The sequence below is a fragment of the Urocitellus parryii genome, chromosome 5 (genome assembly GCF_045843805.1).
Source record: "Urocitellus parryii isolate mUroPar1 chromosome 5, mUroPar1.hap1, whole genome shotgun sequence".
NCBI lineage: Eukaryota > Metazoa > Chordata > Mammalia > Rodentia > Sciuridae > Urocitellus > Urocitellus parryii.
This window is the reverse complement of record NC_135535.1, coordinates 53,359,686-53,385,746: the sequence shown is the minus strand read 5'-3', so window position 1 is coordinate 53,385,746 and position 26,061 is coordinate 53,359,686. Positions and strand designations below refer to the sequence as shown.

Genomic DNA, 26,061 nt, shown 5'->3' with positions numbered 1-26,061 from the left:
AAAAAAATGAGACAAAATACTGGCAGGTGTCTATACAAAATTCTGATCAGCGTAGAGAGACTCTATGCTGACACACTTTGAAGAAATTAAGTTCCAGTGGCAGGGCCCTAATTGGTGTGGGATGGATTACTCTCCAGCCTATGCCGGTAAACATGACTCACCTGTATTCTGATTTCACATTCGACAAATAACCTTCTGATTATAGTCTGCCTCACTGTGTAGGCTTGCCCACAGGGGAAGAATAAGCTAGCCATTTGTAGTCTCAGAATATAAGTCAGTTACACTTCTCTGTATAATGTTAACTGGCTTTAATTTTTTTTCATCCCTACCCCTTTTTATTTTTTATATTGAACTTAGCACATTGGTTATGACTTAGCTCACAGGGTCACACTAAGTTTTCCAGGACTTGTGATCTTTTCCCTCAGCCTCACGAGTCACTGGGATTACAGGTGTGTGCTGCTGTGTTGGGCTTGCATTTTGGTTTACGAATCAATTTACCAATTTTGGGAGCTTAGTTAAGGTAAGCCCAGCTGATAATGAATCTATTCCTTGTTTCTTGATTAAATCAAGTTCTGAACCTGAAAAGCTAAGAGCCAGAGTCTGGTAAATCACCAAGAAGCTGACCATGTCCCTCTAAGGCTGTTGGAAGCCAGCCGTGGACTTTTATAAGGGACCACCCTGATATTGCCAGTGACCTTTCCCCACATGGAGTGTCTCAGTTGAGTCTTCTGAACTCTGAACTAGAGAATTCCTTCCATTAAGCAATGCTCCATTCCTTCCGTTAAAACGCCTATTCAATTTACAAATGCTCACGTTAAAAAGACCTGTTTTTAAGAACAAGGCCTGTAGCAAATGATCCCAGGATTGTGAAGGTTCTAAGTCATAGAGTATGTGTGAGAATCAAGTCTTCTTGTGCAGCCCGGGGAGCAGACAGAGGGTAGCATACACTAAAGAGAGGACGTGGTGCCTAATGCAAAATGAATCCCCTTCCTCCTAGAGGATGGGGAGTCGCTGGGTGGGAAAGATACTGTTTTCTGTCGGTATTGAGAGAAGTATTAGTTCTGAGGCAGAAATTTCTCACTTTTACTTGAGGGAAGATGCCACCAGTTCATCCTCCAACTGTTCTTCTGAGATTAGGAAATAAACAGAAAGGCATCCAAAAAGACCTTTGACTGAACACATAACTGTCTCAAAATCCACATGCTGCAACTCTTATACTACATTCAAAAGAGCCTCTCAAATGCTCACCACAGGGTACTCTCCGTTTTATATTAAACTGTTTATGTGAAATGCAACCATGCAGGCAAAGGCCAATGCTAAGGTGATGTTTATTATCCTGGTGACTGACCAGGCTCTGGACCTCAGCTGTCCAGAAACCCGGCTGAGTCAATAGTCATCAGAGCCGAACACACCTTAACCCCGCTCTTGAGCCTACGACGAGATGTAGAAAATTATGGCAAGCTGTGACAAAAATACGGCTGACAATAAAAGACACTCAAAGAGGTCAAGAAAGCAGACAGGAGGACTCCAGACACAGCTGTCTGAAGCTCTTATGTCTGGAGGCAAAAAGGCCTCCACAGGTCCCTCCGTCCTGGAGAAGCCGCTGAGTTCAAAACAAGGTTAGCTGAGGACGTCTCGCTGGCTCTGTTCAAGTCACGAAAGAGCATCGTCCACGGTGAAGGCGAGAGACCATGCTGGTATTGCTACTGCTAGTGACTTTTGGTATTTTAAAAATGGTCAAAATTAGCTTTGGTATTTTAAAAAGCAGGCATTAGGTCACCTAGAGAAGCTGGTTACCCGGGAAACTCTGAGGGCTCCTTATCATTAAGGTCTTATTGTTAAATATGGTTGTCGCTCATTCCAACATGACTTCCTCAGAGGCTGCTTCTCTCATCACCTTCCGTTCTGTCTTCTCTCAGAAGAGAGAAATCGTCTGAGAGAGAAATCCACTCTTGCTTTCTCTTGTTTCTTGCTTCCTATTTTCTTCCTCTGTCTCTTATCAGTAGGTCCAAAACCTTTCCCAATCCGTCCTCATAAAAGCTTGGTCCAGAGGCAGCTTCTCAATATTATTTCCAGCACAAATACCACTGACCATTTTCTTTTCTTCTTCTTCTTCTTTTTTTTTTTTTTTTTTTTTGATGGTGACTGGGTTTAACCAGGGATTGAACTCAAGGGCACTCAGCCACTGAGCCACATCCCAGCCCTATTTTGTATTTTATTTAGAGACAGGGTCTCACTGAGTTGCTAAGTTGCTGAGGCTGGCTTGAACTCGAGATCCTCCTGTCTCAGCCTCCGGAGCTGCTGGGATTACAGGTGTGCGCCACCGCGCCTGGCGTTCCACTGACCATTTTTTTTTTTTTTTTTTATCCTGGAGATGTATTCTTGAATCTTCCTTTCTTTTTTGGATGTTTATGACATTCCACAGTCCAAGTTCTCCTCATGAGTCTGTATTTCCCTGGCATGTGGCACAAGTTCTCTTAGATGCTACTTTGTCTTCTTTGTGGGCTTCAATTAAGACTTAGGAAGGGGGCTGGGGATGTGGCTCAAGTGGTAGCGCGCTCGTCTGGCATGTGTGCGGCCCGGATTCCATCCTAAGCACCACATACAAAGATGTTGTGTCCACCGAAAACTAATAAATAAATATTAAAATTCTCTCTCTCTCTCTCTCTTTTTTAAAAAAAAAGGCTTAGGAAGGACTCCATAAATGTTCAGTTATTTCCACTTCCAAGGTGATTTCCCATCCCTCTTCCTGAGTTAACGGTATCTTTTTAAACTTTGCATTATTTTAATTATATTTCACTGGTGGCACATGGCTAATGAAAATAAAATCAAATATTAGAGAGTGAGAGTCATTTGTTTATTGTAAAAACAGGTATAGCTGAACTTACTCCCCTCCTTCACACACACACACACACACACACACACACACACACACACTCTTATTTTGTACTTTCAATATTTGTGTTTCTTTTTTGCAGTGTTGGTGATCAACTCAGGGCCTTACTCACGCTAGGCAAGTACTCTACAAAAGCCACACACCAGCTTCCCTTTGTTCTTGTCAGGTTGATAACTTTTTAAAATACCCTCCTCCTCTAACAGGTTTGGAAGGATTTTGGGTGCTATTAGGGATTGAACCCAGGGGTGCTCTATCACTGAACACTAACTACATCTCCAGTCTATTTTTTTTTTTTTTGAGACAAAGTCTTGCTAAGTTGCTGAAGCTGGCCTTGGACATGAGATCTTCTTGCCCCAGTCTCCTGAATAGCTCAGATTATCGGTGTGTGCCATTGCGCCCGATATACTTTTTTTCCCCCTATGTATTCCTTCCTTCTGGATTAAATTTCCTTCTATAGAAGTACATTTTTAGTAATCCTCTTAATAATGGTATGTGACATTATTAAGGCTAGGTCTCATCTAGCCTTCAAACAACAAAAATGGTTATTTTTTGCCTTTTATCTTGAATAATAATCTTTTTGGTATAGAATTCTAGATTAGCTATTATTTTCCCTTAGCAGTTTTGAAGATGCTTTTCCACTTCTAGTTTCTAGTCTTACTGAGAAGAAATCTGTCTTTTATCATTCCTTTATTATTCTATCATTTATTCCTTTATTATTTTATCATTCCTGTTCTAACTGGTAGCATTTCATATTTTTTTTTTCTCCTGGTATTGGGGACTGAACCCAGAGGGGCTCTATCATTGAGTCACATCTCCAGCCCCTTTTGTTTTTTATGCTAAGACAGTATCTCACCAGACCTGGTGGTGCATACCTGTGTAATTCTTGGGAGGCTGAGGCAAGAGGGTGGCAAATCCAAGGCCAGCTGCAGCAATTTAGGCCCTATGCAACTTAGTGCCCCTGGGTTAAATCCTAGTACAATCAATCAATCAATCAATCTTAATAGGTTGCCCGGGCTGATTCCAAATTTGGGATCCTCCTGCCTCAGCTTCTCTTATTTCTGGGATTATAGGCATGTGCCACTATATCCAGCTGTTTTGCTGTTTATGGTATGAAGTTCCACTAACAATGGGGATTCCTTTTTATTTTCTCATGGTGAGAATTCATTTTATTTCTTCAAACAGAAAATATTTAATTCTGAAAAATTCTCAGCCAAGAACTTTTTGAATATTGCTTCTGCTCTAACTTTTTTATATATTCTCCATAAACTCTAACTAGGCCTTCCCATCTTTACCTCCCAGATTTCCACTTCTCTGTCATCTAAGAGCTTCTTCAGTATTTATTGTTCATTCCATTTAGCGAGCTACTTTCTTTCAGTGACAGTGTCTCACTATTGTGAATTTCCATTTGGTTCTTTTCCGGGGCAACCTTACAATTCTATTTTCACACATTTAACTTTCTTCTCAATCTGTTTCTGTTACATGCAGGTTTTCTTTGGGGAGTCTTTAACTGGATTCAGTTATTCTTTCTCAGGGTAGGTTTGAAAATAAGATATAAGCTGCTTTTCAGAGAGCATTTTATTATGTGCTCCAGGTTATCCACAGAAATTTTAAAATCTGTCTTTACCTGGTGTTACAGTTTGGAACTGGAATGTCCCTCAAGGTTCAAGTGTTGAGGGTTTAGTCTGTAGCCATTGGTACTATTGGGAGTCGGTGGAAACTTTAGAAGATGGAGCATTTTTGTAAGAGGTGCGTCACTGGGGAAGTGACCTGGAAGTGTATACCTTGTCCCCAGCCTTTTCCTCTTGCTTTTTCTGCTTCCTGGCACCAGGAGCTGAATAGCCTTTTTCCCATCATACTCTAGCCACCATGATGTTCTGCCTCACTTCAGGTACAAAGCAATGGAGTCAACTTACCATGATCTGTAACCTCTGAATCCATGAGCCAAACCAAATCTTTCCCTCTGTAAGTTGTTGTTCTCAGGGATTTTGTCACAGTGATGAAAAGCTGATTAACATACTATGGGCTTTCTATTTTCTATTGCTAGAGCATGTTTATGTTAATGATGATTTTGGGTTAGGATCCACTTGTCACATTAGTAGTATAAGGATTAACTTCACATTTTTTTCTTATGTGGTAGGGCTACACAGCCATTTCCTCCTTATAAAACTTGAATTTTGTCATGTATCTGCTCTCATCCGGGTACCCATGTACTTTAGGGAAGGACTGATCCAGCCTGAGGGAGAGCCTAGGGAGAATCCCTAGGATCTCTTGGTCATGCACCATTCCCAGTAGTTGAGATTCCTTCACATGAATTTTCTTTGCCAGGCCTCATTAGTACATGTGATATTCCTCCCTGTCCAACAGTTGTCTTACTGGACAATTGAAGGGGAATGATTAGACACTGCATTTGATAGGTGAACAGTGCAACAAAGCTCTAGAACCAGCTTGCTGACATGTTGATCATGCTACAGGAGAGCCAGCATTGGAACGAAAGCAACTGGGTCAGATGAAGTCATCTGTAGGAAGCTTTCCTTGTAAACTGGTGGCTCAGAACAACCCCAGGAACCCAGTTCTTGGGAGGCTATTTGCTTCAGTCTCCATCCTGGAGGCTAGTGGACATCTTAGAGTTCATTAGCATCCACATTCATGAGTCACACTGTCCCAGGCATGAAATCATTTGAAGGTTGCTTATCATCAAGACTGGTGCAAAAAGAAACTGGAAGCTGGTCACACTGGTGCACGCCTGTAATCCGGGTGGCGTGGGAGGCTGAGGTGGGAGGATCCCAAGTTCAAAGCCAGCCTCAGCAAAAATGAGGCACTAAGCAACCCAGTGAGACTCTGTCTCTAGATAAAATACAAAATAGGGCTGGGGATGTGACTTGCCCCTGAATTCAATCCCCAGAATCAAAAAAAAAAAAAAAAAAAAAAAAAAGGAAAAGAAAAAGAAAAAAAGGAACAACTGAAGAGGAAAGAACTGCATCTTCTTCCTTCCATTTCTACTTCAAATTTCTATCTTACAAGAGCTGCGTAGGTTAGTAATGATGAAAAAAAAAACATGCTTACTGTGTCAGTAAAACAGGACTCTATTGATTTTGGTACTGAGGCTGAATACAAGGGCATATATGTGCCATAGACAGAGAGATGTAGGGAGAAAATTTGAGTTAAAACATAAAACACATGCATAAAACATGCAGGGGAGCAGTAAAGAACAGGGTGCTGCTGAAGGCAGGGAACGGGAACTGGATCCTGTTATATACCAACTGGAACCATAAGGCAGGGTGAGGAGGAGCCTGGTGTTTCTGGAAGCTGGATGTGGAGCAGCCTTAGGGCATTATGGAATGCCTTATTCAGGACTGCATGCTCAGGCCGTATTAAGGAACTGTTGGAGTGGTTTGAAGTGCCCACTGTCTCCTGAGGAAGATTCTCCCCAGGAGACAAGTTTTGAATGTTGAGTACATTTTTCTTCTCTGGCTGAAGCTTTCAATATTGATCAGCAAAGCTCTGCTGAGAGAAATGGCTGCTGGGGAAGGATCTGACTTGGCAAACTTTACAGGGCTGTGCTCTGAAGGGGAAGGGAGCCGAAAAAGGACAGCAGGGGCTGAAAAGGAAAACAAAAAGGGAAGAGGGACTGAAGAACCACGGGAAGGCCAAAAGCTCTTTTGACAATCACCTACTTGAAAGTCCGGGCAGGAGGAGGCCCATAAATCCTCGATTCTCTCTCTTGTCCTTGCCATTTCTGTGACAGTTCTTGATTCTTTCACCTCTTTAGTGGCACATAAAAAAAGGGCTCAGGGTGTGGGTGAGGACTGCCTAGATTCCAACCCTGGCTTTCCCACCACGCGCACGAGTGGCTCTGGAAAGACTCGTTAGCTTATTGGAGGCCCTCTTTTCTTAATTGTAAGTCTGGAATAATAATTGTGCAGACCGTGAAGGTTCCTGCGAGGACCAAATGAGATTTTTCCATAAAGCATTCAGCACCAGCATGGTGCTGGCACATGGTCAGAGGTCAATAAATGTTAGCTATCATTTTCCTCATTAGACATAAAATGCCTTTCTCCTCCTCATGAGATTTTTGCCTTAAGTCATCTACCTCTCAGAGAGTCTGGTTCTTACCCATCCGAATTACCACTGAAGTGTCAAAAATAAGTCAGTTTCAGGCTTTAGGCTCTAACCATGCTTACAGTCTTTCATAGTGCTAGCTGGGTGGGAATTTTTATTTGCCATTTGGATGGTATGGACGGGGTCTTATAAGAGGGAGGAACTGGGGAATTAATGGGTTCCAAATATTTGCATATAAAAGGCAGCCTCCATCTGCTGATACCCCTCAGTAATACCATGTGATGGGAACAGGAGGAGGAATCCTCTTTGCATTCTGAGCAGGCCTGAGATTTAAGAGGTGGAAGGCTCCCCCCACAGCTTTGGAACGTTGGCCGGGATCTATGGTGACTGGGTGGTGGAGAATGGGGACTGGCTTGGAGGTGGCCTTTGTTGTGCTTGGAAAGTGGCAAATAGACCTGGTAGGAGGGACACATCTAGGTTCACTAATGGGAGCCAGGGCCACACCCTGGGAACCAAGCTCTGAAGCAGTTGAAGCTGGTGAAGTTGCTCACACCAGCTTCTGTCCCCAGCCTAGAGTACAGGGACTCTCTCCAGGCAGAGTATCCTGAAACACTGGAACAAGGACAGGCTGGAGACAGCTCCCCACCCCTGAGGGAAGGGGGACAGGCTTTGTCCACCTCTCTGCATCTTGGCACTGTCTCCCTGGCTTTTTTAGATGGTGAGTGTATTTTAGTTCAAATTCCAAACAGTAATATTTCAACACAAAGGAACATAACACACCATCTCCTTCTTAGTTCCTCCTGGCAAGCTCTTTGAAATGCCCTGATGTGGCCACACTGCTAACTGGCCACATAACTCTGCTCCGCCAGCCACACAAACAGCACTGGGGATAGAAAACTGGGCCTGTCTGTGCTGTGCAGAGGCTGCTGCAGCCAGGATCTCCGGCTGACTTCCAAATTCCCACGGATCTGAATATGCTAAACAGTGCACAAGGAACAAAAATGCAGATTTTATCTAGTCTTCAAACACCAGATCAAACACTCAACGAATTTGTTCTGAAAACCTGTAAATGACATAGTGGGGGGCAGGGTGGGGGGGAGGAACGCTTCCTTTTTGCATTTGAGGCATGGTTATTGAATACCATATGGTGCTGCTAAGAAATTAGTTCAGCTAACTCATGGAAAGATTTTTTTTTTTTTAAAAAAAGGACCTTTGTGTCTTTGCCAAAATAAATTTTATTTTATCAGAGTAAGACAAACTAGCATTTAATACCTATATTAAACTAGCATTTAATGCCTGTTATCAGCATTGGTGGGTGTTTTACCATTAACCTTCCATGGATTAACCCCTTCCTTCTCAAGACACACAACTAACCAGAGCGTGGCAGTGAAGGAGGATAGTGGAAGCAAGACCTGGCCCCCGAGAAGGCTTCTTTCATTGGAGAGAATGGGATTATGGTGCACCGGTACTTGCAGACTGAATACGCCATTAAGAGATCCTGGTAGGGCGGGGGAATGCAGCTCAGTGGTAGCGTGTGTGCTCAGCATGTGCAAGCTCCTGGGTTCAATCCCCAATATGCATGTGTGTGTGTGCACACATGCACACACCCTGAGTATATATCAGGAGAATAAAAGGTTGCTAGGTCCAAGACATAAATACTAAGTTTGCTGCAGACAGGTTTAAGGAAATAAAGGATGGGCAGAGTTTTGCAAAGTTTTGCTTGGGCATTTGGAACATGAATCTATACCATGATTTCATGTTTGGTTAACTGTTCTCAGACTTCAATTTCTCTTGACTTTGTCCACACCCTCTCCCTTTGGTAATATTAACAATTTATTCCTTTCTGAAAAAATATTAAGCGTCTTTTTTGAGTGTTTACATACTTGCCTCCATTCTGACGATTTCCCCCAGGAGACCCCACCACTAAATCTCTGGGACTAAACTTCTGTTTAGTCCCGTCAGAGGGGATAGTCAATTGCAGACTGTTTTGCCTTAGAAAACCCCTTCCAGGTCTTTCTCTGAGTTACCTTCTCCAAATCTTGTAGAATCTTTAGGTCTCAAAAGAGAATCTTACTGGAATTATGGGAAACTAGAGTCCTGCATAGCCAACCCCCATGACCTCCAACAACCCTACTCTCGAACGCACTGTGATGTGTTTCCTGTGAACGGTTTATTTCATGACCCCACAGAAGAGTCAAAAGAGCTGCCAGCTCTGTTACACTTCAGGGCAAACTCCAATAAAAAGAAAAGAAAGACAAAAACCCACTGCACTCATATTCTGGCTCATCTACAAAGCTGCCTTTAAATTTTTTAGTTTCTTTGTCAAGACAGTTCAAAAGGAGCAAAAGGGCTTAACAAGATGCACTAGGGTCAAGAGGATCACAGAGCCATTTGTCCCCATCCCTTCCTGAGAGGAAGGTGTGAGATGAGAGCTAGGCAAACACCTCTTTATGCCATCCGTCTTTTCTCTCACAAGCATTCAGGTGAGGGTGGTGGTGGTGTTATTTTAAATACCTTATTGGGAAGGGTGTCATTAGGGAAATACAAAAAGAAAAACCCTACACACAATATAAACAAATGCCCCCAAATCAAGCAACTCCAAACTCCTGTCTGTCAGCGGTAGACATGTGCCTTGCCTCTTTCTGTTTCCTTTCTAGACAAAACTAGGAAAACCTGGTAAAACTCAAAGTACAACAGGCCCACGCAAAACCTCAAATGCAAAAACATTTTGTTCAAAACCTCAAATGCAGAAACATTTTGTTGTTCTTCCTTGCTTTGTTCCCTTCCCTCCAGCCCTGGGGACTGTATCTTTCCTTTCTCATCTTGTATCAAACAATAGGCTGGCATCCTTTGGTCAGCCCCCCAGGCTTGGACCTAGCCACTCCACTGCCCCATGATTCCAAGGGCAAACCTGGGGTCCTGGGCTATATTTACAGCAAAAATGAACTCCCAGCCAAGGAAAGGCTGGTAGAGGCTTGGCAATTACAGTTGACCTTTTCTCATCTCAGAAACTGACTTGGGCTAAAACCCATTAGGGTGAATTCCACTCATATTTCCATTTTGTGAGACAAGATTAGAACAGCTCCCAGCTGGGAGGGCACCCAGCTTTTGGGATTGAGTGCTGTGTCCTTGGAACTCTCAAGGAGACATGCTCAGCCTGGGGCATGAGTGTGATGTCCTCCTGCCAAATTACACTCAGACATGTGCAAAGATGCCGCACGCATGAAAGAGAACACCATTTGACACGATTCCTGAGTTTGAAACAAATTAAGTTGCTTTCTTGTCCCAATACGTCTAAAGTTACTAAGGAGCACACGGGGGGTGGGGGATGGTCCTCATGCTGATTTTCACTATCAGATTGTACAGAACGTTTCCTGATTATGGGCCATAATGAACAAAGGATACAAATTTCATATCGTTTCCACAGACTTTCTTTCTTACAAAGAATTTTCATTCATTAATCTTGTGAATGCATAAAGCTTGGCATGATATGGCTGGGACTGACCCTACAGCCTGTCTGCTGACACTCCACCTCATGTCAGCCCAGTGAGCCACAATGACCGCTGGCTTCCTTGAATGTGCCATGCTTGCCCTCCCCAACTCCACCCAATCCCTACGTTGCCTGCTCATGCTTCTTTAATTCTTTTCTTTTCTTTTATTTTTTTATTAGTTGTTCTAAACATTACATAGTCATGCTTCTTTAATTCTTCAGGTTTAAGTTTAGACATCCCTTGTGCTATAATAAGCTCCTCTCTTGAATCATCATAAAGTGACTTTCTGAGCTTCTGTAACCACCTCTTCAAACTCCAAGAGGGCAGAGATGAGGTCTATTTATTTCACAGATTCTTTCCCAGTGTCTAGCAGGCCTTGGCTCATTGAACAGGTCCTTAGCATTATTTCCCAAATGAATGAATCCAAATGGGAGTTATTTGACAAAGAAGAAAACCTCAACCCCTATGTTCTGTCTCAAGAGCTCAAAAATTATCCATACTTTCCCTGATCTTTAGCCTGAGGTCTCTCTCTTACCAATGAACTGGCTTTCAACTTTTCCTTTCACTCATTCATCTTACTGATAGAGGCTTCTTTGTTAGGTTAGGGTTTGCTGTCTTCCCTGAAAGGCAAACTGAAGAATATTTTTTATTTCTGTCCTGTTTGTTCAGAGAAAAGACCAGCAAACTCTGCGTCTGTAGGCAGCAGTTCTCTCTGACCCCAGGAGCCTGCTCTGACCTGGCACGCACGCTGCCCATAGGTAACCATTCCTTGGCAGGCAGATTCGTTGCCATGGAGAGAGACGGGCTGGCAGGCAAGACCAGGCCAGCTTAGAGAAATTTTAAAAAGTGTCAAGCATCTTTTAACTCATAACCGGCAGCTGGCCTTGCAAAGCTTTATAAAAATAATCATAGTAGAGAAAATCGACATGAGAATGTTGCTAGCAAGTAGGACACATAGCACAGAATAAAAAGTTGGAGGGAGAAAAATACATTCAAATTCAAACAAAAGAATCTTTAATTAAAAGTAACAGTAATTCCTCTGCACCTGAGCAAAATTATACCAAATAATTCTGGGAGGAGACAAATGGTTTAGTTTCATATTTTTCCTGAAATTTTTTTTTTGTGTGAAACATAAAACATATGATAAAAAAAAAAAAAACCAAAACACTTCTATGTGGGCGTGGTGGCACTTGTCTATAATCCCAGTGGCTCGGGAGGCTGAGGCAGGAGGATCAAGAGTTCAAAGCCTCAGCAAAAGCAAGACACTAAGCAACTCAGTGAGACCTTGTCTCTAAATAAAAATACAAAATAGAGTTGGGGATGTGGCTCAGTGCCCCTGGGTTCAATCCCTGCTACCCAAAACAAAAACAAAAACAAAAACAAAAACAAACAAACAAAAAAACCACTTCTATTAGTGCTACTGTAGATCGGGCACTTGGCTTTTATGTCTATCTACGAGGCTGGCACAGTTGGAGCCCCATTTCACACTAGAGGAACCAGAGGCCCAGAGGAGTTAAAAAATTTTCTCAAGGTCATCAAGTCTAGAAGAAAGAGCTAAAACCTGAACTTGAGAAGTCCAATGGCAGATTCCATGCTCCTAACCACTAGACTACACTGCCTTTCATATTTTATGATACAACATTTGCAGTTGAAAAGTAACAGGAATTATGTACCTGCTATCTAGGCTAAAGGAACAAAAGGTTGCCGGCAAATATCTTGGTGGTCCAGTGGCCCCTATTCAAGCACATATCCCCTAAGTCCTTACCTTTCCTCCCAAGTTAATCAGTATCCCAAGTTCTGGGTTAATTCCCCCATCCAAGTACTAAGCATGTCTGACCTTGCTCAGTTTCTGAGACTGGATGAAAATGTGTGCACTCAGGATGGTATGGCTACAATTTGGGTTAATTCTCTTGTTTATTTTTTTTTGTTATGGTTTTAATATCTGTATCCCTAAATGATATATCAGTAGTCTTTGCTTCATGTAAATGGAATTATATTCCCATCATCTATGTTTTATTTACTCAACTCAACATCACATGTTTGAGATTCTTCCTAGTTAAGGAGTACAGAGCTTTGGTTTATTCCTATTTGGGGATGTACAGTATTCTGTTTTTATTTTATATATCCTATGACTGGACATGCAAATTACTCCTGGTTTTTGTAACTAAAAATGATTCTCTGGGCATCTTTTTGCATGACTGATGATGTCACAGTTGCTCCAGGGAAGTGGGCTCTCAAATTTTAGCAGCATCAGGTTCACCTGGACGGTTGGCTAACACAAAAATTGTTCGTCCTATCAGTGGAATTTTGATTTGGTTGTTGTGGAGCAGGGCTTGAATGTTTGCCTTTCTAATTAGTTCTCAGGTGTTGCTCATGCCATGTGGCCCAGAACTCTACCTTCAGAACCACCGATGCAAAGACAGACCCAGGGGTGCACACTCCACTTTACCAGGTATGCCAAGGTCAATGACTTCTTTAGAGCTATTTCTAAAAATAGAAAGTGCTGTGTCCTTGGAACTCCCATTGACAGTTGTTCCACCTCCTTGCTAACTCTTACAATCAGATGATCAATCAGACATTCAAAGTGTTGTCAATCTGGTGAGAAAATACATCTCAATGTGTGTTTTTATACTTCTCTGATTATTAAGGTCGAGTATTTTGCCATATATTCATTGGTCACTGCTCCTCTTCTGTGCAACGTCTGGCTGATTCCTGCTCATTTTTCTGATTTTTTTTTTTTTGTGTGTGTGTTCTCTTTATTGCTTGATGAGAGTCCTTTTTATAGAATGGATAACAGTCCCTCTTCAGTTAGCTATACAAGTTTCAAATACCTTCTCCCAGTTCATAAATTGTCATTTTACTCTTTTGAAGAACTAAAGTTTGTAATTTTGACACAAATTTATCAATCTTCTTAAAACAACTGTGCTTTCTACATTTTGTTTAAGAAATCCTTCCCTATTCCAAGGACCTAAGATTATCTCCTATGCTGTTTTCTAAAAATTGTATTTATTTTGGCCTTTCACATTCAAGTCTTACTTTATCTGGATTTGAGTTTTGTTTATTTTGTGAGATAAAAACCAATTTTTATTATTTCCACTGGCTTTATCTTAGCATCTAGTAGGGAAAGATACAAAAAAAAAAAAAACCCAAACAAAAAACATATATAGCCCTGAAGAAATGTTACAAACATTCTTGGCATCCTGTCCTTCAACACAGTACTTAGAATCAGCTTGTTAATTTCCTCAGAGGGCTGGGGATATAGGTCAGTTGGTAGAGTGCTTGCCTTGCATGCACAAGGCCCTGGGTTCAATCTCCAGCACCACAAAAACAAAAAACAAAAAAAATAACTCCATGGATATTTTGGTTATAATTGCACTGATTCTATAGTTTAATTTAGAATAAAGTTATCTTTATAATGTTCTTATTAAAGAATATGTATATGTTCATAATTACATCTTCTATTTTAATTGCTGCTGCATCTGAGTTATTACTCTTTTGTATTCCTAATACTGTTTATTTGTCCCTCCCCTTTTTGATTAATCTTTCAGAAAATTTATCTACTTTATTAATTTTTATTGCTTTTTAATTGCTTTCTTGGCATTGTGATAAAACATACATAAAATAAAATTTAGCATATTGACCATTTTAAAGTTTATATTTAAAGCACACATTTCGGTGGCATTAAGTACACGCATCATTGTGTAACCATTACCACCCTCTGTCTCCAAGTGTTTTTTCATCTTTCCTAGCTGAAACTCATTACCCATCAGGCTCCAACTCCCCATTCTTCCCTCTCTACAACCACTGGCAAGCATCATCTCTATTTTCCATCCCTACAGAGTTGATTACTGTAGGTCAAATTCATGTAAGTGGAATCATACAATACTGGTCCTTTTGTGATCACCTTACTTCACTTATGTGAGTGTAAAGTGGCATCTCACTGTGGTTTTGACTTGTATTCGCCTAATATGTTGTTTCAAAAGATGAAATTTTGGCTTTATAATTTATTTTTATTCTACATTTATTCTCTCACTGGTCTTAATTTTTTTTCCTTCCATTATTTTCCTGATATTTATACTTCTTACATTAGGTGCTGTTATTGAATTAAGGACCACAGACTTAACATTTTAAATTAACACAGATTTTGACTCATGGCCCGCACAAAGGAAAAGTACACACAGTCTGCAGGTAGACGGCTCCATCCTTTGGCTCTGTCCACAGAAGTTATAAGAATTCCTTTGTACATGTTTATGTGGAAAATATAGGCAGAACTCACCAAATAACATAAGTCAGCCCTCAAAGTCTTACTCCAAGAAACAACTTTCTCTGTGATTAAGGGCCTCTTCCTGTGGTCAGGGACCCCATGACACCAGGGGAGCTTGGATAAAGTTCCCTCAGGATGTGGAAAGAAGGGAGTCACTTAAAGGCAGGTCAGCGGTGAGTAGTCTTCATCTGTGCTGAGCTCATTAAATTAGAAAAAAAGAAGGCTTGGGGCTGGGGTTGTGGCTCAGTGGTAGGGTGCTCGCCTAGTATGTGTGAGGCCTTGGGTTAGATCCTCAGAACCACATATAAATAAAAGGTACTGTGTACAACTACAACTAAAATAAATGAATAAATATTTTAAAAAAAGAAAAAAAGAAGGCTCAAAATTCAATCTTTAAATTGTTGTTATGTAGTATTATTATTCAGGTGCAAGTAATTTCTAATTTGCAGTATGACTTCCTCTCTTGGTTAATCAGTTGTTCAGAAGCTTGGCTTTTATTCTATGTGGGTTTCTCTTCTACTAGTTTAGGAGTTGGATGTTCTAGTATTTTAGTTGTTTCCTTAGCTAGTTAAACTTTTTTTCTCAAAGTGTAAAATTAAGTATCTTTCACCTCTTCACAAATAGAAGAACCATAGCATCTCAAAGTTGATTACTATTCCTCTTTACTAATTTATTTGCTATTTTGTTCAGTAATTTAGTGTCTGATTTTTAACTCCACACATCAGACATTCTTATTATTTTATACAATAAATATATATTTAAATACATCTGTACATTTACTAATTTTTTAGCTTAATAATCTCTCTTCTCAGGTCTTCCACCTTGGATGATTTCCTTTTTTCATGTGAGTATGTCCTTTAGAATTTTCTTCAGAGGAGACTGGTTGGCAGTAAAATTTCTCAGTTTTTGTGTGACCTGAAAATTTTCTTACTTCATCCTCTTTATTGATAGTTTTATTACATATTAAAAACTTTCAGGATGACAGTTTTTTTTTTCTTTAAGCCAATTGAAGATACAATTCTATTGTCTTTTAGCTCCTATTGTTGCTTTTGAAAAGTTGTCCATCAGTCTAAATGACAGCTCTGTGTATATGTTTGTCTTTCTAGCTGCTTCGAATATCTTAGGTGAAGTCAAGTTTTTTAGTTTCACTAAGAAGTATCTATTTACAATTTTCTTCTTCTTTTTCCTTCTGGCTGAGATTTATTGGTATGTTTGAATCTTAGGGTTAGCACTGGGAACTTTTCCTTCAGACTTTCTATAGTATTTCCATTTGGAAATTTATTTAGAGCATCTTACATCATCCTCCTAGTCTCTTAGTCTCATTTCACATTTTCTCTTCTCTTTGTCCCGCTGAGCCATATTTTGGGTTATTATTCAGAAGCATTTTCTAGTTCACCCACATTCTCTTTAACTGTCTCTAATCTCTAATCTGTTTAATTCACTGAATTATTGATTCCTATTTTTATATTTTCATCTCTAGAAGTTTAATTTCCTGATTTAAAAAATGTGCTTTGTTGTTTTGTAGTCTCTTATCCTTGTTCACATTTTTTATGCCTTTTAAAAGATTTTTGAGTCATGTTAAAAAATTTATATTTTTGATAAATCCAGTAAGGAAATATTTACAGGTCCAATTCTACTGTTTCTGTTGTTATTGTTGGCTTTTAATCATGTTGACTTGTTTCTTTGTGTTCCAGTTAAAGCTGCCTTTCTCCAGGGGTGAGTTCTATTTATTTGTGAGAGTCTTCTAGGGGTAAGGTATTAACATTGTCACTATACTTCAATCTTTTTCTCCCTTCTCAATGTTTCTCAAAAACAAAACAAACAAGCAAACAACAACAACAACAAACACCAAACAATTATCCAGTGGATGAAAATCCATACTGGAAAGGATCTGTCACCACCTACATCAGCAGGATCTAATACTGGAAGATATAAAGTAAGAATGTGAAAAAGATTTGCTGTTAAAATTTCTCAACAAATTAAATTCTTTGCCACTTGTATCTTGGGTCAACTTAAGGAGGACTTTCACCTGGCCAAGAAAGTGAAAGTCAGTTCTGGTGTGTTCGGTTCTGAATCACCCATGTCAGCCTCTATTATAAATCATGCATGATGAAACTGCACGTTGCTGTTTGTTTCGGTCATGTCATGCAAGACTGTGTAGGGAACAACCCCATGATCATAGAAAGGCACAAACCTGTGAGGGTCATCTGGATCACAGTTAGGAAGAAACTGAGTGATTGCTTCTGCCACTTCTTCATTTGATAAAACATCCCACAGTCCATCAGTGGCCAAGATCAGCACATCATCTGCTCCATGCTCATATTTAGAGAGATCGTAGACTCTTACCTGAAAAGAACAGGAACATGCCTTTTATGGTCTGTAACAAACTGACTTCTTATTCCTCTTCCCTTTTCCTACCTAGCTTAGTGGTTTCCAGGTATGCATTGTAAATTACTTGAGTATACAGCAAGCTTTGTGGCCGAGGGTATATTCCTTTGAAGATTTGCCATACAAACATATAGGCCCAATACACAACTGTGAAAGAGCCTAAGAGGTGGGCTTAATAATTAGATTAGAATAATTAGATGAAAATGTAATGCCTGAGGTGGAGTTAGAATATGACCAAGTGGGCATGGTGTGAGCCAGAAGATCAGTAAGGACCTTGCTTCCTGCTCTTCCTTTGCATATTCACTTAGCAAACATTTATTAAGGGCCCACCCTGGGGCTGGGGATATAGCTCAGTTGGTAGAGTGCTTGCCTCACATGTACAAGGCCCTGGGTTCAATTCCCAGGAAAACAAAAACAAAAAACTATTTCTTTAGGACTAAAGGGACATACTTCACCTAAGGCATTCATGCAAAATCCTTGCCTTACTTGTTCTGAGGTCCAAGGGACCAGATTCCTCTGTGTAAGAATGGGGCTCACACTTCATTCAGATTTGATGAGTTCCAATCTATGCTAAGTGCCAAAGGAATCCGCTCAGTCCAAATCTTCAAAGTGTGCCTTTGTCTGGACAAACATTAAGTCTTTCCTCACCTTCAGCACCTTGAATGACTTGGATATTTCAACATTTACCTAAGTTCTTTAAAACAAATAGAACAGCCCTGGCAAAACTAAAAAGAATAAAAATCAAGTCTTATTTGAGTTAGGTGACAACTCCATGTTCACCCTATGTGGGCAGGGTTGGGGATACGTAGGGAGGCGTGGGGAGGAGTTTGGGGTTTTATTGCTATTCCTACCTAATTTGGTAGAATCAGCCCCTGCCTATACCACTTCATCAACTGACGACTAAACTGGTCAATTTAGGCTGGGGGCCATGGTGCATGCCTGTAAATCCCAGCAACTCTGAAGGCTGAGTCAGGAGGATCCAAAGTTCCAGGCCAGTCTCAGCAACTTAGTGAGACCCTGTCTCAAAATAAAAAAAGTAAAAAGGGTTGGGGATGCAGCTTAGTGGGAAAATGCCCATGACTTCAATCCCAGTACAAAAAAAAAAAAAAAAAAAAAAAGCAGGTCAATATAATCAATCTCCTTCACCCCCTCACTTCTCTGTCATGTTTTATAAAAGTGAGACTGAATAAAAGCTATAGTTCAGGGGATGAGGGAGAAAATAGAGGATGATGGAGCCTGTGTAACTTCCCATGTGTCCATCACATATTCAGCATTTTGTCACCTCATATCTAGAGACAAAAGAATTCTAAGAAGCTTACCAGCTGTTTGAATGCAAGTCTTTGACAGTCAAGCCTCCCATGTTTTTGTAAGGTTTGCCTGGGCCAGTGATACCCAGTGGGGTGCTGGTCCTTTGGGTTAGCATTCTATCCCCAGCTGCAGAAAACAACAAAATGCCTACCCCTGAACCTTGGTAAATGAGCTCAAATGAAAAGCAGTTACCAGGTGCCAGGCCTCTGTGGCCTGCATATTATATGGTAACAATTAGCTAATAGCCCAGAATATCAACCACACCCAGGGGAAGTGCACTCAGGGGCATATTGCACTGGCTTCTAACATCATCTCCTCAAAAGGCATGCTCCTTCAAGGTTACAGATACTTAAGCTTCTAGCAGACTGGAAAGTCCCCAAATGCCAGAATTTTATCCTCTAATTTTCACCCTTTTTGCTTTATCTCTGCAGTTGCCCAGTGTGTGAGAGCAGGGTTTCTCAAATGTTATTGCACACAGCAATGACGGGGGATCTTGTTAACATGCAGACTCTACTTCAGGTCTGGGCAGGGGCTTGAGAGTCTCTTGTTCTCCCAGGTGATACCAAAGGTCAGGTCCATGGACCACACGGTGAGGAACAAGGTCATAGAGAAGCCCTCTGGGTCGGGTTTGTGAACAAGGAAATCAAGGGCCCTGCAAGCTCTGTAATACCACACACACTGTTCCCTAGAGTAGAAAGGACAGCAAATGTCATTGTGTTGTCACTTCCAGTATGCAATAACTTTGCATACTGGACACTGCTAGCTTTACAGCTTCATATCTACAACAAATTTCTGTGATAATTTGAGCTCCAATGAGGATGTCAGACAGCCCAATCTTTTGCTCGCAGTTAAAAAGAAGATTCTAATTAATGTCCAGCTCCTTCTAACAGAGATGTTTCCAAATCTGAAGATATTCACTGGATTTCAGAATCTTTCCAGTGATGAGGGTTCCAAAACCTTTTTGAAATGCTTCCTGCTGACTCAAGAACTATGACAGGTTGAGTTTTCAAGCTAAAGTTGTCCTGCCTAACACACCCATGAAAATCTGGCCAAAAGAACAGGGTGAATTCATACATACAAACAGGCTAGAAAATGCTACTCTTCAATTCCATCAATAAATGGAATCCTTCCCTACTTCTATTCACATTTCCACTCACAGCTCACTAATGCAGTTTCATTAGCTAACATGAAAGTCCCTTTCAATACCATTCTCCACGTAATTTTTATGTCAATAATAAAAAGCTAGTAGCAACCCTATTCCCCTAGGCACCCCTCAATTAACATCCTTTTAGGTTTTTACTGCTACCCTTTGTTTCTTGCCCTTTAGCCAATTTCCAAAGGGCTTTGCCAACTTTCCACTTACAACTCGGGTCTTATACATTAACCTATGATGCAGAACATTTTGTGAAAATGCTTTCAGAAAAATTGGATTGCCATGCAAGTCACCCCGCTGCATGCTCATCCTCCCCAGAACTGAGGACTTCAAAGGATTCCAGAGGCCTCTGGAGCTCTGGCTTTCCCTCCCTGAAGCTATTGTTGGCTTTCCTCAATTGAACCACACTCACCTCCCCAAAGTTCCCGGGCTCAATTTCTGAAATAGCTTCTCAATGTTCTTGGAAGCCTCCCATCAAACTAATGGGCTCTGAGGCTCCCTGGGTCTTAGACATCTGGAAGAGAGTCTCAGCAGTCTCAAGGGAGGGAGGTGCCTACAGAACTACCTTTGTCTGAAGGGGGCTGGAGAACATGGTCAGTGCTTCCCATGGTTCCTTCCCTGGTTCCCATCTGGATGGGAGCCAAAGACTATGGAACTCCCTGGGTCTTGTGGCTTCTTAGAACAACATAAAGATATTCCTTGACTTATGACGGGGTTATGTCTTAAAAAACCCATTGTTAAATTAAAAATATTGTAAGTTGCACCTAATACAACTAAATTACTGAGCATTATAGCTCAGAACACAGTATAGTGTAGAGTACTGGCAGATGCCCCTTAGGACTGTGCGCTGTGGCTTGATGCTGCGACCCAGCATTGCGGGGCAGTATCACACTACATATTGATAACCTGGGAAAAGATCAAAATTCAAAATATGGTTTCTACTGAAAATGTATTGCTTTTATACCATTTTTTTGATTTAAATAAAATGGAAAAAATTGTAAGATGAGGACCATGTGTAATCTGAGCGACTAAGCTGGGGGTCTGTTTGATCCCTCTAGCTTCATTATTTGCCTAGAGAGCATCTGTTATGTGCCAAGCACTGGGAAAAATAGTGAACAAAAGTGACAAAGTTTCTCAAGTTCTAATCTTAGTAGACAAGGTGACACAAATCACAATAGCAGAGAATGACAGGTGCTCTGAAGCGATAAGGCAAGGTAAGGAGCACAACAGAGTCAGTTTAGAAGATGTGGTTATGGGGGGGCCTCTCAACGATGTTACCATTTTGAACAAGTGAGGTGATTCCTGATGGATCCCTTCCTGCATCTTCTGTTCCTGTTACTCCTCTTGATTAAAGAGTATGTGGATAGAGTGTGAAACTATTGGTAAGCAAGTGGGGCTGAAAGGAATGGATACTACCCTTTATTGTGACAGAAATCCTAGGGAAGACCAAAGAACAGCCATTGTTCTCTCCCCTAATCCTTTGCAGGCACAGTATAGTACTTCAAGTCCCCTAATGCAGTATTTACCTATATGTATACATCTAGGTTCATCTGTCTGTCTCCTCTCCAAGATTAGTTATTCTGAAATTTTCATGTATTTAAGAATCACATTGAGTGCTATTTAACCAATCCACGGGCTCCATCTTTATAAATTCTAATCATTTAGATCTGGGCTGGGGCCCAGGTGTCAAAGTAAATAAGAACCCCAAATAATACCTATGAAAGTGGTGGGGGTATCTCATGTTGAAAATCACCGTAATAAGCAATTAACTTCTCTAGGGCATGGTCTGCCTTGTCCTATTTGTTTCTGTGCCTAGAACAGAGCCTAATGCTTGGTAACAACTCGGTAATCAAAAGAAGCATTTCCCTTGCAGGACATTTACCCTTGTCTAGTAAATAATGAACACCAAGGGAGGTGGTCATCTTATCTTCCACCCAAGATTCAGCTTCTAGAAACCAGAGATTCCATTAGGCATTTTTTTTTTCCTGTGGGCCTAGAAGTATCTTTTACAGTGTTGGCCACAATAGCACTTCAGGAAATACTTGCTGAGACAAAGAATAAATAGGAGCAGAAAAAAAAAAATTAAACCATGAGATCCATTCAGAAAATCATGGTGACCCAACAGTTCTACTCCTCAAGAATCATCCAAAAGGACTGTGCTGACATGTAACAGGGGTACCATTTTCCTTTTGCTGCCCTTTCCTCAGTAAAGCTACCAACAAACAAATAAACAAGGGGAAAAAAAGTCAGGAATGAGTCTGGGGGCACAAAAGACCCTTGGCTAATGTGCCCTGAATGAGTCAAGTGTAGCTTTCTCACTGGGCTCTTGGCTTCTCAGCATTAGAGATGTTCTAATGTCATCACTGGCTCCTATTTTAACAGAAGCTAGTGACAAGCTACTCTTTAATCCAGTCCCTCCCTGAGCCCTCAGCTGCAGGCTGCTGTTTCAGCATTTGTCTGATATGCACCCCTGTCTTTGTCCTATTACTGATGATATTTTGGTAGCATGTTAAGAGAGCTCATAGGACTGTAAGCTGACGCGGGTGTCTTGAAGCCACATTTAAAAAAAGAATCCATCCATTCTTCCATTTGCCAACCCTCTGCTGCTTCTCTGGGATGCCCTTGCAGCCTTTACCTCTTTATGAGCTCAGCAGATTCTTCAAGCCTATTTTCCTTTTAAGCATTCCATGTAGGATGCAGAGCTCCTGGGGTTCAGGGTTGGCTTTGTGGAGGAGAAAGAGCAAGAGAAAAGACCTGGCTTCAGGTCTCTGTGTCTAGCCAGCTCTGTGACTTCAGACAAGCCACATGAGAAAATTGAGAGCTAAAGAAAATAAGTGGCTTGTCCGAAGTCACAAAATTTTCTCATCTTAGAAATCATTTTTTTTAAATTGAAAAAAAAAACAAGGAAAATGAATAATGTAACACCCCCTCTAACTTCCTCACAAAGCTATTATGAAGGCCAGAGAAGATCACACAGAAGGGAGCTGCAAATCCTAATGTATTACTTGTTATTCTTTATGATCTCATAGCAATAACTCCGAGTATAACCTAGGTGGTGGAAGGAAAGGAATAAGACTGGGCTCAGGCAACCTGGGGTTCAATTCCAAAAAATCTCATTTAGAATAAGAGTGGTTAGGGCTCTCAACAGTGTACCTGGCAGAAAAGCCAAAGGTGATTTATAAGGTAAAGGCTGCCAGTAGGTGGTAGGAGATAAAGAGTATGAAGTCTTGTCCTCTCTACTCCAAGGGGACAACCAAAAGCTCAGCCCACAGAAGTTGAAATATATCACTTATACCAGAAGAAAAAACTCTAACATATTTCCTCACCGTTTGATAAATAGGCAGATTGTCTCAGGATTCTGGCAGGTCACCAAGGTTGGACCCAAATTCTCTGTAGTGCTTCTTTGTATATTACATGAGGTCATGAAACTAACGCTCAATCTGGTGGCAGAATTCAGTTTGAGACCTACCTCTGTCTCCTTTAATAGTCAGGTAAACCAACTTTGTTCATTCACAATTTCAAAGCATCGGGACCACCTGGCTGGGTGGACTGAATGACGGGAGGAGTACCAACTCCTCAGAGGGAGATTGCTGGGGTGAGGAGTTGGACATCATATTCCTTCCTTGGGGAGGGAACTGTACTCTGGAGACGTGAGATAGATGCATGTCAAGCTTTCCTAGTTTGGATTAGTTATAGAACTGGATTTCTTCTGGGCAGTGGTGAGGGATGAGGTTTGACCTCTCAAATCTTTTTTTGTGAAATGAAAGGTTAGGATTAGGTGGCCACTGGACAAGCGTATGGCTCTAACATTCTCCGACTCTGTCATCATAGGATGAGTTAGACCTTGGTGTGACTGGCCCCATGACTTCAGAGCATTGGCTGCAAATGAATCAAGTAGCATTTAAATATTACAAATATGCTGGCTGCTCATACTACCCAGAAAGACTTGGTTGTTTTGGCTGCGGGTATAATTTTATACTAGAAATATGCCACAGATATTCTTGAGGGTTTTTTTTTTCTTTTTGGTGTCTACAGACAAAATAAACATTTGACTTTGGATTGTGGGTACAATCTAATAGTTCAAAAAGTTTCTAAATGAGCTAAAATATTAGGCAGTGGAGAAGACAGCCTGAAGTTATATCAGATGCCTGGCTATATAACACAAGGCTTCCATTTTCTCCACATGAGGCCTGGTAATTCATGACTTCATAAGGCAAGCTATAGGAAGGAACTAGGCTTACCTGCTGGGATGCTCCCAGATACGAGTCTTCCCCTGGGTTTCTGATGGCTTGCTCACCTCCAAGTGAAAGGCTCACTGAACACTTTAGTAAACAAGCAGGCTTGAATCTAGCTCAATAATCATTTGAAGAGCAAGCCCATTGGAATGAGTCCAGTGAAATGCTCATTTATGGTGATAAGGGTCAGAAGAAATCCCAGCCTGTGAGTGCAGTGTGGATGAACTGAGTTATCATAGTCCTTCAGGAGGGAGGAGAGGCACAGAGTGACCACAGAGCCCCTTACCTGCAATGCTTTTGACTTGTGCTTTCTAACAGTGCCTGTACCTTTTGAATATCTAAAATGTCCTGGTTGAAACCAGGCATACTGGTGCATGTCTGTAATTCTAGAGACTCAGGAGGCTGAGGCAGGAGGATTACAAGTTTAAGGCCAGTCTCAGCAATTTATCAAGGCCTTAAGCAACTTAGTGAGACTCTTTTTCAAAATATAAAAGGGCTAGGGATGTGGCTAAGTGGTAAAGGACCCCTGGGTTCAATCTCTAGTACCAAAACAACAACAACAACAACAAAAAGTCATGGTTGGGGCATAGGTACTATGGTCACTTATGGTATGACTGCTATTCTTGATTCCCCCTGGCTACTGCTTCTGGTGACTTGGACTGAAAGAATCACCTCTGTTACTACTTCACAAGGCTCTTTTTACCATGGTGGGTTTTCAGAGATTTTAGGTCAACAACCTGCTAGGCATGTTGCCTGAGAAGAGAAGGTGTCACCAAACTGTGGCACACTTGTTGTACAGCAAGGTTGAGCCTACTGATTGCAGTTATTCTGGCAGCAAGAAGCCAGGTCACAGCAGACTTATGTTGGATCAGAGATGAGTGGTTCTTCCAGCCTGGCCACATGTGTTGTAAGAATAAATCACAGTTCAGGACTAGAGTATGGAGGACTCTCAAGCTCATTTTAGGATTATAAAACAAGTTCCTGAAGCACAGTACAAAATGGCACAGCACAGCATTTCTCAGAGCAATCTTTGGGTCACCAGCTTCAGAATTATCTAAAAATGTGGAAATTCCCAGGGCCTGCCCCAAACCTATTGATTCAGATTTTCAGGAAGTGGATTCCAGGGATTTGCATTTTTTAAAAACTAACTTCTCTAACTATTCTTACATGCATTAATGTAAGAATAATGCAAAAAAGGTACAACGTGTTTTACTGAAATTTCCAAATGAAATTATTATTTTTTTGGTAATGGGTCAGAGGCTAATAATCTCTAATGACAGCAAAAGTTTGACACAAACTTCCAGGTTGGCTCTTATTGTGAGGTCATAAATAAGTTGCTAAACAAGTTTTTTTTTTTGTGTGTGTGTGTGTTTTAAGAGTAAATAAAATAAACCTCAAATTTTGGTTTTATTAAAAAAGTTGGTTGGCAAACCTCAAGTCATTGGCTAAACAACTCCGTAAATGACACGCAGATGCATACAAGTGATTTTTTTTTTTTTTACTGTTGAGCTTGACAGTTAGAGAAAGAAATCAGCAGCCCAAATCATGAAGTTTCTTACAGGTAAGGTTAGAGTGTACCAGAATCATAGAGAGTAGTTTCTGTACAGTCTTTAAAAACAAAAAAACAACAAAAAACATTTATTTTTTAGTTATGAGCAGACACAATACCTTTGTTTTATCTTTACATGGTGCTGAAGATCAAACCCAGTGCCTTATGCATGCTAGGCAAGTGCTCTACCTCTGAGCTACAACCCCAGCCCTTTTGTACACCCTTAACATGTGATCCATACCTGACGTTCAAAATAATGGTGATTGTGGGAAGGGGGACACTTGGCCCCCATGGCCACATCACCCCAGCTGAGGACCTGGAAATATGAGATATTGCAGATATACAAGACTAATGAGGAAATTAAGAAAACTGTTAAATCTGACTGTTTTATGAAACCAAAGTGTCCTTAAAACTTCTATTTTCCCTTTGCACAGGGGGATCCATTCTTTGTGGTGATGGATGAAGTTTATATAATTCTGGGGATTGGATTCTCTTTAAGAAAAATAACACAAAAGTAATTATGAATACAAATTCACATACTAACATGAATGCTTATTATGAATGAGAAAAAAAACCACAATTAATCGCTGGAAACTTGGATTCTAATCTTCCTTTTCTCAGACAAATGTTTAGAAAAATGTTTTCTGATTGTGACCTTCTCCTCTCCATCTAGAACATTCTACATTTTCCAGCAACAAGCAGGACTTGTAGGACCTGA

The 26,061-nt window shown here is 40.9% G+C and overlaps 1 protein-coding gene across 1 annotated transcript in view; it reads right to left on the bottom strand.

The window, feature by feature from the left end:
• The window catches only part of Ppm1h (protein phosphatase, Mg2+/Mn2+ dependent 1H), a 256,218-nt gene that overhangs the window by 5,883 nt on the left and 224,274 nt on the right, over positions 1 to 26,061 (bottom strand). Inside the window, exon 9 of the mRNA XM_026392985.2 lies at positions 16,905 to 17,056. Coding sequence (XP_026248770.1) covers positions 16,905 to 17,056 — 152 coding nt within the window. The remainder of the gene's footprint in view (positions 1 to 16,904; positions 17,057 to 26,061) is intronic.